This window comes from Neolamprologus brichardi, chromosome 20 (assembly GCF_056152115.1).
Source record: "Neolamprologus brichardi isolate AB-2024 chromosome 20, ASM5615211v1, whole genome shotgun sequence".
Taxonomy (NCBI): Eukaryota; Metazoa; Chordata; class Actinopteri; order Cichliformes; family Cichlidae; genus Neolamprologus; species Neolamprologus brichardi.
Window position 1 is genome coordinate 29,497,007 of NC_142123.1, and position 12,682 is coordinate 29,509,688.

The 12,682-nt window shown below is 40.7% G+C and overlaps 1 protein-coding gene across 4 annotated transcripts; it reads left to right on the forward strand.

Moving 5' to 3' along the window:
• Positions 1-5,564: 5,564 nt before the first annotated feature.
• Positions 5,565-12,224, forward strand: znf217 (zinc finger protein 217). 4 transcript variants are annotated; one of them, XM_006794015.2, is made up of 5 exons: positions 5,565-5,647; positions 7,498-8,847; positions 9,019-9,126; positions 9,221-10,567; positions 10,699-12,224. In XM_006794015.2, exons 2-5 carry the CDS (start codon positions 7,539-7,541, stop codon positions 10,809-10,811), a joined length of 2,877 nt encoding a protein of 958 aa, XP_006794078.2. In that variant the 5' UTR covers positions 5,565-5,647; positions 7,498-7,538; the 3' UTR covers positions 10,812-12,224. The 4 variants fall into 4 exon arrangements, with proteins under 4 accessions (XP_006794078.2, XP_006794077.2, XP_006794079.2 ...); XM_006794014.2 differs by having other exon boundaries at positions 5,572-5,773; XM_006794016.3 differs by lacking the exon at positions 5,565-5,647 and adding an exon at positions 5,793-5,965.
• Positions 12,225-12,682: the final 458 nt, after the last annotated feature.

Consider the following 12,682-nt stretch of genomic DNA (forward strand, 5'->3'; position numbering starts at 1 on the left):
CCACATGCCTGTTTTGCTTCAGAGTTTTCATTTTTAATGTAAGCTATAAAAGCATGAGGAGCGTTATCGAGAATAATTGGATGTTCCAGCAATTTAAAAAAACAAAGAAGAAGATGACCAGGCAAGTCTGGCCAAAAAATAAATAAATAAAAGATGCCTCTATTGCGTGAGCAGTGTCATAGCAACCATTTTTATGCATATAAGAGTGCAGCAAAGGTGTAGCGTATCACTCTACTCCCAATCTGGGTGTTAAGCCAAATACTGTAAGTCTGACTCATGTTCGTAAAGATGTCTGACAAATCAAAGGAAAAACCTGATCCATTGACCCCTTTGGTGAGAGGATGTGTTGGTTGCATGGCAACATTTTTATATAGGGCAGAGACGGTGCAAATCATTATAAGATTATGGGGAGCCATCTCAACCCTTTATTATGATGAAATGCTTCTGCTGGGAGTGGCCTCTTCCAAGATGGCACCTCGAGCCACAAGTATGTACAAGAATTCAAATCGCATTCTGTGGCCTTCGCTGTCAACAGATCGGTTTCCATTTGAATGAGTGGTCTAACATGCTAGACAGCTGGCTAACGCGCCGCCATGGTCAAAAAAACAAGTTAGGGAGTGTGTTTTGGAAATGGTTTCCCTTTTTTGTTTGTTTTTCCTTTAATTTGTCACACACTTGTATATATTTGTAATGCCAACAAATAAATGTTTGTTAACTGGAGAAAAAGCAAATTAACCAGAGTAGAGGTCATATTTTTATTTTCGACAGACAGATGGCTGTTGGACATTACTGCTGAGTTTTAGTGTCTGTGAGGCGTACCTTGGAGATAGAAATTGTAAAATAAGATCTAAGGAATTTGATATTTCAGGTAAAGGAAGACCTCAAATCATCTTCTCCTTTTATGATGTAATTTCTATGATTGATGGCGCAGTGTGCAGTCTCTGGAAGGATGTGTTTTAGATAGAAGTGTCTGAGAACCACTATTCACCCACCATTAAGTGATGAGTCGCAGCCCCCGAAGGCATAACTCACACTGCTCCTTTGTTATCAATGAGGCACACTATTCTTGTATTACTGTCTATAATAGGTGTGATCATTTTAAATTGTGCATCAAAGTAATTGCCACGGCACTGAGGGAGAAAAAGTGAGGTACTGCTGCTTGCACAGCTTAAGACACGTGCTCCATTGTCTCTCCTTTCCCTGGAGGAATGTCTCAATTAAGATACACTGTGACGACTTTGCCAGCAGTTTTGTTTATGTGTGAAGAGCTCGTTTTCATTAGCAAACAGAGTATAGTGTTGATGAATCTGGGAGGGAGGAGTTCTGACTGAGTTTTAATGAGACGGAAGTGAAGAAGAAAGCAAAACTACTCGCACATCTCGCTTAGATTACTAAAACTAATTGGAAGAGTGACTAAAAAGATGCCCTTACACAACACTTTAACTGGAAATCATAAGCAACTTTGTGGCCTTGCTCACAGTTCCAGATGTTTTAAACTTCCTTGTGCAGTTATTTAGAAATTTGCTCAGCCTTTTCTGTATTTAGCGACTTGGCAAATAACAGTGAAGATGATGATAACAGCTGCATGCCCCTACATGCAGCGTTCTGGGAGTGAGAGTTAAAGGAACTCTTTTTGCATACAGTTGGGAAAGTGATTGCGCGTCACAAGGACTAGTCGCTCCCTTTTTTTTTTTCTTTGTTTTTTTGCACAATCACATACGATAATGACCTAAAAAGGCTTATTAATAAAGAGATAGTTCCCAAGTATGGATTTAACAATGCATGGACTGTACACAGTGCAGCAGATTTTCTCAGCCACCATGTTGCTGCAGTTCATCCTAGGACAATGCATGTGACTGTGTGAGTGCACTGAGCTCAGAGGGGGTGAAACAGGGGAATAGTGGGAGGAGAGGCCTGATAGGAGGCCTCCTGTCAGCACTAATGTGCATCATGGCAGTGCTTGCTAGTAATATGGAATATCAGAGGTTAAAACTATTCTGGGTACTAATGAAAAGAAAAAAGGAAACCGTCATAACCGGTTTTGATCCCTTCACAAACTGATGGAATTTTTTTTTTACTTATAAGGAAAAAGCAAGCTAAATATCTCAATGTGTTTCCCCCTGCAGTGCTAACGGGGACAACACATGCATGTGCGTGTCTGTTAGGGAAGTTTTGTAACGCGGATGCTAGCAACTGTGTCTTTACATTTTTTGTTTGTTTGTTTTAGTCTTTTGAGGGGAAAATTAGATTATACTGCTGTAGGGATGCAAATGAGTGACGTAATCATGATCTGCCTTCAACTGAAAGATAAGTGTTCATCTTAAGAACAAGTTTACAGGCATACATTTAGACAAAAACACTTTAGCTTCTGTTTTTACACTTGGATACATCAAACTTTGTTCTAAGTTGGTAGAATGTGAGCACATTGTTACAGCTTTGGGATCATTTTGAGAGTAGAGATAATAAAAGATGCTCTTTGCATGTTATTATGTGTGCTTAACTTGCTAGAAAGTTGGGAATGCGCGCAAATACCACAGCTGTTGTGTGTCCAGGCTGCTAAGCTGGTTTTGCTTAGTTTTGTAAACAGAACAAATCAGTTTCAGTTTTAGGTGTGGTGCTCATAACGTATAATTTTATAGACGAGATGAAGCATTGCAGTCTGAATGACAAGAGACTGACGTGACTGACATCATTATAACAAATAACAAGAGAGTGTTACGTTTGCAAATACATACGTCACTATTACCATAATTTAAAAAGATTAAATTCTTTGCTTTTTTTATCATTTGCATATATTTAATCAACAAATAATGTATATCCTTTGTGTCTTTTTTATGTGTAACTGTCATTTATGCACTTCACTGAGAGGTCATAGTGAAACAAAGAAAGGTCAGGAAAAAAAAAAGTCGTCAAAAGAGGTCACGCAGACAGCGGGGCACTAGCAGCAGGACAAAGAGACACTTCCTTCACCCAGTTTCTACAGTTTCTACACAGAAAAGACGGGTACTGTTTTCAGTATGAACTGTGAGAATTTCTGTTTGGCCACTGATACTTCTATGATCAACAGAACACAACAGCTGGTAGAACTGAATAAACGTTCGGGGTGATAAAGAAGCTTACGTATTATCAGTGTCTTTCAGAAGCGACACCAGGATTATGAAAGAACTCAGGCTGTGAATCTGAAGGAGAACAATGCGGTCAGCTGCTCCTGACACGTCAAGACAAAAAACAAGCCATCACAGCCGTCCCCAAGTCGCTGATCCAATTCCTGTTAGGATGTCTGCCCGCAGAATACATAATAATTCTCTAAAGTACTGCGCTTTTTTCTTACAGATACCCCTTCTTTAATTAGATTTAACTGCTTTTAGCTAAATGTTTTAATAAAGAAACTATCTGAGATAATGACTTCAAAAAAAATCTATTAGCATAATGTCAAACAATAGCACAGAGTTAATTAAATCAGTTAAAAGTAAACAATGCTCGGCCACTTGTTGCTGTCATTGCCACTACAGATGATGAATGCTATTTAAATTATCATAGTAAATCAATGATAAAAGTTCCAGCCAGCTAAAGATATATTTGTAGGATTAGACACAAACAACCACTGCCTTAAGATAAAAGGCATTTCCCGTAATGGGCTACAACATCTTTTGGCAATTTCATCATCCTGAGGAATGATACTGCTGCTTCAGACTGATAGCTTTTCACAGAGGCTTTGTGGTTGCTGAACAATAGGAAATGACCGGGAGGCCTCGATGTGTCACATGTGGTGCCTTTGATTAACATACTAGCCTTGTTTGCATCAGGATCTCGGGGGAAGGCACGAGTACCTATAACTGAATCGTAGCACTGTGAGGGGAGAAAGTGTTTTTAGTTTAGGGTAAGCTACATATGTGAGTCTTACTAAAGAAAAAAATATGTTTGTTTTTTTTTTAATCAGTGAGCTGAGTTATTTATTAAGACAAAATAGAAATAAAAATAAGTTCATTGATATCCTTGGAATGAGTGCAATTATCAAATCCACTGTTCAAACCAAACATTTTTATTAAGCATGTTTGCTAGGCTGGAAAACCACATGTTTATTTCATTATGAGAACAATATTCCCATATGGAAAAGATATATATAAATCTTATCAAGTTTTTATCTGTCTTGTATGAAACTTGTATGAAAAGCATACAAGAGTGAAAACACATATAAGATCCCTTGAAAAATTATATAATGAAACTTGTATGTTTTGTATACTTACTAAAAAAATATATGAAAGTAATGAGAAAGTGGCCACTTTCATGAGTAAATCATATATGTTTTTACTATTTCTTTTCCATATGGGTTGGTTCAACCTGTTTGGTGACAGCAAGTGCTTGACAACAGCTTGTAATATAGGCAAAAGAGCAGGCTGCTTACAGCCAGTCCTTGGCTCATGTAAGAGCCATAGCTTAAGCAAATCGAGCACTGCAGTCTTTGTTCACTGTTTTTCAACTGGGAGTGGTTACTGATAAAGTTTTGTTTTCTTCCAGACATTGCTGCCATTGGGGGTGGGGGGGTCGTTGAGTGGGTCTGCATAATGAGTGTACACTGAAGTCAGCTGAATATCTTCATTGACTGATTAAGAGCTCATCAGTGTCTCTGCTTTTAAGAGTGGAGGAGGGGTTGATTTTACATAGGAGGGTGTGGAGGCTACTGTAGGTGAAGGTCTTTATCTCACAAGCACCAGTCTATTAATCTTAGGTGATTACACAATCCAACAGTAAATGTGTGCTGATTCTCTATTATTATTAACAGCAATATAGTATGTAACTAAAGGTTAAGGGTTTTCCTTCCATTTTTCTGTAAGATCAAATGTGTTTACATGCACCATCTCATGACTTTGTCAAAGGTATCTTTTGGGTGGCAACAACTCATATGGGATATAAAAGTGGGCTGTGCGCCTTGGTACGTTTTTGTGTCACCATATAGGAAGAACTTGAAATTTCTCATGACTCAACCAACCTGCTTCTGCAAAAAGAAAAAAAAAAGCCTCATGTAACTGTGAAAAGTTTGAGGCACCCCTCCCCCAGCTCCACATGGTAGCTGGTGCATGACGTGCTGACTGGCTGCACTTTTAGGTAACTTAAAATGCAGCGTACACATCAAAGAGTGTTATATGGCGTCTATTCAGCGCACTCACTCTTACTCCGTGGAAGTTTAAAGCATCGTTAGACACATGATTGAACCGCTCGAAAAGCAAAGCGTGACAATAGACTTCACTGTAAGCGAATACGACTCTAATATTGGCCGTTTGAAGCACAAATGAAGCAGCTTACACGTTTAATAGTGAAAACACTGGGAATAAAAATAAAAAATAAAAACCTCACATGTGATAACTTGTAAGAAGCTCATTGTGGGCTAGAACAGTCAAATAAAATATGCCCTCATGCTTTATTGGCGTGTATGAGATAAGATGATTATGTGCACTAATCCCTCTCTGTTATACGTGACCACGTGATTGCCCTTTTTTGTGGTGGTGGTGGAGGGGGGGCTGCCGTGCACGCGCCCCATCTTCCCCTTGAGAAAAAGTTGAGCGCGCGCGCCCCGGATTTCAACAGCTGCAGCAGGGAGGACTCGCCAAGCCGAACAAATATGATTCACATTCAAACAATTGAATAGGTGAGCTGTCCACCAGCGACAACGCGTTGTGTGAAATGAAGAAGCAAACTCGAGCAAACACCCGAATTCCCTGAATTCAGTCGCTCGTAGTATCAGTATCAATATTAATCCGGAAATTCTGAGTTGGTAGGTATTGTTTGGTGAGTTTCTACAGTTTGCTCGAAGTCGAGGCAACAGAAAGTGTTGTTTGCTAACGTTGCTGTCGTTAAGAATGACCGAGGCTATGGGAGTAAAACTAGTTAGCGTTTTGTTATGCCACTCTCTCATTCTGGGTGAACTTTTGAAAGTGGCGTTGGAAAACAAACCGTAGGGGACAGCGTAAGTAGACACACACATTAAAAAAAAAAAAAGTCGATAATGTTCTTTTTGTACCACAGTGTTGTCATGAAATAACGTCGTCGCCACTCGAGACGGGTTTGTGTCTGGATGTATTGATTTAAAATTCAGTCTTCCTCAGTCACAGACGCGGACAGGGCTGATAATTGATCTGAGTGTTTCCAAAATGAGTAACGAAGCCCTCGTGCTCGGCTTATGATGCACATATAGAAACGTAATAGCCAGTCTGTTAAATGCACCGACTTTATTGACGTTAGCTGGAAGTTCTCAACTGTTAACTGCGAGCATCGCCTCCGGGGTAAAATTACGTTCAAATCGGAGCTTTGCTTTCTTGAATAAGAAGGTGGCTAACGTTAACGCTTGCCTCCCGAAGCATGTGTGTACTTCAGAAAACCACACAGGATCATTAAGAGTTTACTGTGCTCACCTGGTCTAAAGCAAAAGTACCACACAGCAAACTAATTCCAGATAAATTGGTTATGAATAGCCTTGATGTATAATATATATATGTGTGTGCATGTATTATATAAAACTGAAAATAAAACCATTTATCATTGGTTTGAATGACTTGAAACCTACAGTTGGGACTTCCCCTTTATCCACTCATTTGTGGGTTTTTTGTTTTGTAGCCATATACTGAAAACTTGATTTAAAGGTAACAGTTAAAAATGTGTGAAAAGGGGAGGGGGGGGGGGGGGGGGGTCTTTGATGCTACAGTAGACAGCTATAGGTATTGCTGGTGCCACAGCCTTGATTAGCATTTTGCATGGGCCTTGAGCATTTTGTCCTTGCTGAACCAGTTACTCCACTTCTCCACCAATCAAAGAGCTAAGCAGTTCGAGCCTTCCCCAATATAAGCAGTTCAGTATACAAGCTGAAACCACTACACAGAGAAACCACAGTGTCTTTTGTCACTGATGCCTGAAGAAAAGGATATGCTGGGATTTGTGAGTAAAGATTTTAGAGTTTTCAAAAATAGTTTAACAACTTGAAATTCTTAGACTTTTGCTGGGATGTTGCTTTTTATGTTGTTGACTATAAGTTAATCTATGCCTGTAGATTGTATTTTAACACTACATGTTTAGTATGATTAGTTAAAGTAGTTGTCGTGTTTAGTTAGAAACAAAAGAGAAGCAAAGGTTTGTTACATTTAGGGGAAAAAATGAAAAAAACAATGACCTTACTTAATCATCTTGCTTTCTAGAAGTATATATTTTAAGTTAATGTTAGTCATATTAAGCTTAGACACAGAGGCGTAAATTCTAAATTAATTTAAATAATGTTTGCGAGCACAAAAAAAGACTGTTTTGTCATTGGCCTGCACATAGAGGAAATGACTTGTCTGTGTAGTTGATTGCTAAAAAAGATACATTTCCTGTTTCAGTGTAAGGAAAGGCAATTCTCTCTGCTGTTTTTTCAAACAGATTTTATGATAACGTAGGTGTTTCAGTTACCTGATCCTGTTTTGATTTTTGAGCAAAGCCTAAAAAAAACACTTTTCCCATTCTTTCCAGGCTCCTAATAATCTGGACTGCTTGTAAAACATTAGGAGAAAATGCCGACTCATTCATTGCTGCCGTTTGTAAATCGCCCAGATGGACTTGCCCAAGATATTCTTATTAGTAAAGATGCAAGCATCCCAGGGTTGGGCTCTAGCATGACGCCACACACTACTTACCCAGAAAAGACTGAGTTGCAAAATGAAGAAAGTGCACCGCTGTACTGTATGTTCTGCGAGGAGACTTTCGCTCATCAGGATGAGCTTGGCCCCCACGTGTTAACACAGCACCCCACCACATTCTCCGAGCCTACTGTGCTTCGGGTTGAAGCAGAATTCAGGATCCCAGGAGAGAGACCCCGGGCCAAACAAAGCAGCCTTCCTGCCGAAAAAGACGAGGTTCACAGCTGTATCCTGTGTGGTCACGTATCCCAAGATGGCAGCGAGCTTGAGGCCCACATGAGAAAGCACAAGGACTACTTTACTTATTGTTGCAATTTTTGTGGGCGTCGGTTTAGAGAGCACTGGTTCCTCAAGAACCACATGAAAAAGCATGTAAAAGCAGGAGCAAAGAACAAGACCCAGCAAGACCCAGAAAGCTCAATCACAATTAATGGTATCATCCAAGAGCCTCCATCAGAGCCTGTAGGCACCGCATACAAAATGTGCATGGTTTGTGGGTTTTTCTTCCCTGACCATGATAGTTTGGTTGAACACAGTAAAATGCATAATCGAGAGGCACAGCCTGGAAAAGATAAAAGCAAGGATAAGATGGGTGATACTAATGAACCCACTGCCAACCAGGATTCATTTCTTCAGTTCCTAAACCTTCAGCCTCGCCCCGCAGGAAAGGATGTGGAACCTGTGAGATCATCAAAATGGATTCCCCAGCTAGATCCTGTCAACACATATCAGGCCTGGCAGCTTGCTACAAAAGGCAAGATCGCAGTTGGGCCTAATAATACAAAAGATGTTGGCCAGGAAAACAGCACGGACAATGACGAATCTGGCTCTGACAAGGAGGAGTTGAATAATATTTGGACTGAGGGCCAAGGAGACAAGGCCGTGAAAGAAGTTGGAAGAGAGCTCCGGTCTCAGCAACAGGCCCCTGTTAAAAGCCCAGACCCACAGCGAAGGTCTCCAGTTCAGAAAGATAAGGACAAACAAAGGCCAACGACTTGTGAGGAATGTCAAAGAAATTTCAGGACCTACCACCAGCTGGTGCTCCACTCCAGGGTCCACAAGCGTGAGAGAGGAGGTGAAGAAAGTCCAACCTCATCTGTTGATGGCAAGCTTTCAAGAGCAGGCTCACTGGAAAATACAGAGGAAGGGTCTGAGGAGGGCATAGAGGAAAACTTGGGTTCAGGTAAGTCTGTTTTTCTGTATACACTCAGATTATCTTATCTGTGGTGTAGTAATTGTTTGTTACCAAGGGCTCCCTCTGCTGAGGGGACGGATAATAACACATGCCTTTTGCGGCCATTGTTCTGTCCTTTGTGTGTTGTGTTAATATTTAGATTTTTGTTTGTTTTCAAAGGTGAAGATGGATTTGACCGATCCAATGGCAGATCAAAAGACTGCAGTTACTGTGGCAAAACCTTCAGATCCAGCTACTACCTCACCGTTCATTTGAGGACTCACACAGGTAAATTCACGACAAATGATTATAAATTATCCTAAAAATAAACTGACCTTAAAGTCTGACTTATGTTATGTTTATGCAAAACTATTTGTTCCAGGTGAGAAACCATTTAAGTGTGCTTACTGCGAGTACGCTGCGGCCCAGAAAACTTCACTGAAATATCACCTGGATCGACGCCACAAGGATAAGCCCTACGTGGAGATCCCCAGCAGACCTGTGCCTTTAGTGCCCTCACCCAGTGATGGAAAAAATGAAAACAATGCTGAAAATCCTGCGCCCAAGAAATCCTGGGTGCCTCCAGCCATGCCGTGCATCGATGGAACACCAGAAAGCGGACTGGATAGTGTTGATGGCAAGCTTGGCAAGCCACTTGTCCAAGTAAATGCTGTGCCTGCCTGCTCTCCGGAAGATGACGCGCTCGCCAAGTGCTCTGCGCCTGTTAACCTGAAGAAAAAAAGGGAGGAGGTGCAAGAAGAGAACTGTGAGGCCCCATTAAATCTGTCCATAAAAGTCTCTGTCTCCACACCTGTCAGTGTTGAACCAAGAAATGGTATTGTTCCAATTGCCTGCCCATTTTGTGCTTATAAAACCATCTACCCAGAAGTTCTGATTATGCATAAAAAGCTCTCTCACAAAGACAAGTCAAACAGCACCAAAAAGAATGGGTTCGGAGGCAATTTAAGTGAAAGTCGTCATACGGGTTGCCCGCCTGCCCTCAATGGGAAAGATGTTTCCTCAGTTCTGATCACTGAGAGGATCTTCCCTCGCCGAACCAAATCTCCACCTCCCCAACCTGCAAAACCTCAAGAAAAAGCACCTGTTAACCTACCGCACGTTCCTAAGCCATCCCCTGTCCATGCACCCATAAAAGATGTCCAGGAGACCCAGCGTTACAGGCAGGGCACCGACTCACATCCCAGTCAGGAATCCTCCAGGTATACGGAGCTAATGAGAAAAAACAGCACAACCAACAAATATATCATGGACAGAGTGGGCATCGGCGATCGGAGCTACCCAGTACGAAGCGGTGTCCTTTGGCACACAGATGCCGCCAGGCTCTGCCTATCCAGCCGATTTGGAAGCCTCCCCCAGATGGACTTTGGCGAGCCGTCCAGCAAGCGATTAAAGTTTTCTGTGCCTACAAACAGGGATGCTGAAGCTGGCGAGAAGGCTGCTTTTAGAGGGCTACCAGCAGATGGATCTAACAGGATGTTTACTAAAAGAACTGTGAAACCCACACAGCAAGGGTCATGTCCACCCACAGCCTCTGAGGTTTCTGTTTTGGGTCCGGCAAAGAATGCACCTGTGACTATTGGAGGCAGTTTGGAGTCTGAGTGGAACATGATGAACCTTCTCCGCTCCTATCCACCCCATGACCTGGCATCTCTCTATCACACCAACCCAGCAAACCCCAGTCATGTAGGACTAGCCAACCCAGGAGCAGGTAAGCATTAGACTTGCAGTTTCAGTAGAGTGACATATAAATTTCTTTGGATATTTGGCTATTTTGTATCTGCATATTCTGATACTTTGAAGAGTTAATGTTTTTTTTTTTTTGTTTGTTTGTTTTCTCAGGGGGCAGAAGTGTGCTGTTCCAACATCTGCCCAGTCTACCCAGCCTGCAAAGAAGAGATGTTTCAGGTCCATTCCCCAGTCAACGCTGTGGGGCCACTGACAAAAGTGCCTAAAGTAAAAAGAAATAAAGAAAAGGTTGAAAACTTTCATTTAAAAAAAACCTGACGAGAATTTTTGAAAATGATATTGAACTTCATATAGTTGAATCAAATCCTTTTTTTGTCCTTCTAGATGTAAACAGTGCTGCTGCCTTATTTTGGAGAATTTCTAGAAACGTTGTTTAATGTACATATTTAGAAAGAGAGGTAGTTTATGCTCACAGTGTGCTTATCCTCTCTTAATTTAATGTTTCTTTTTCAACAGAAAAACATTTGTGTTATATGGACATTTCAGGGCTACAGTTTCAGCAGAAGTTCCTTTTTTGAATGCAAAGATGCAGATAACCGTTGAGGTTTTTTTTGTATATAGTCCACTGGTGTGCACTGTAATATTTCTTTTTGAGACTGTTGATAAATCTGTACATGACCCACACTAATATTCCAGAGTCTGTCTTAGCTGTAAAAGTTGTGTGTGTGGGGTGGCGTAAAAACCTCTCTACATAAACTGTGTTATGCTAAAACCTAAGAAAAACCTGTGTGGGGAAAAAAAAAATGCTGCTCTGTGTAATTGCTGCACTGCACTGGATGGTGGGGAGTTTCTGTCGGATAACTTGATGGCTTCGGCCCAGTTGTTTACAAACAGGCCACAGCAGCGAGCTCTGCTGTGTGTTTCAAGTTCTACCTCAAGTTGTGCTCTGAAGGCTTATTTTTGTAAAGCCTTTGAAGCTATCATGTTAGCTGAGCCTATATACCTACTTCGACCAGAGACTGGTGTTTTGAGTTGTAGTAATAGTAGTAGTACATGGACAAGTGACACTGGACTACTACTGCTGCAACTGTTTGTTTTTTTTTTGACCTATACCACAATTTGGGCTGTACATTAATTTTGATGAACTCGCTATCTACAAGTATTGTTATTTTCCTTCTTGAAAAGCAAAAAGGTGCTTAAGTGGTGCCTCACATCCGTCAGCTGTAAAATGTACCAGATTGTGTGTAATTTTCTGGGTTTGTGTGAAATAGTCATTCAGTGTTATTTGGTTACTGTACATTTAGCCGCTCGTATGTTCGGGAGTTTGCTTTTGCTATGCAAAGTCTTGAAAGTGTTTCTTTTGTCAAGGGGCAGCAGTCACTGCCAGCTGGATGTCAAGGAGCGTTTAAGGTGTCGTGATTGTGCAGTTTTAGGGGAGACAAAAAATGCAAAAGCAGCGATGTTGATTGGTCCAATTAACTTAATGCTAAAGAGGGAAGAAAGACTCAGGTTAATTCAATTTTACATGCTGGGTAGTGTTTGGTATAATTTTGAAAAGCCTTTTTTAAATTATTTCTTTCTTTTTTTTTTTTGTTCGGCGTTCACATTATTGGTGTGTTTATATATTGTTAAGTATTGTTTTGAAATTTTTGATGGCACGTTTCAACAATAAAGTGAGAGGCGAAGAACAAAAGTATATGTGTGTTGTATTTAAGCTGAACCATAATGAACCTAGGATCACCTTTCTTAACCTCCTGAGACCCGTTTTTCTAATCTCTCCTAGCTATTTAGGATTAGTTGGACCTGATTAGACTTGTCCCCATAGAGGACAATGGTTTTATATTACAGCATAACATGGCATGGTCGCAATTGATTAAAAAATATAAAAACACAGAATATAAGGTGCAAAGCAAAATGTAATGTTGCCATATGAGGACACAAAGTTAAGAAATAAAGTCATACTTGGTTACAGTGTAGCACATTGTTAACGGACTCAAGGCACCAGTTATACAGCTATGTTCATAACATTTGGGGGATGTAGGGTAAGGACCTCCAGCTATATTATAAAATATATATATGCTTTATATATGCATATATTTAGCAATATACCGAAACCAAGAGATGCAGTGGTTCACGG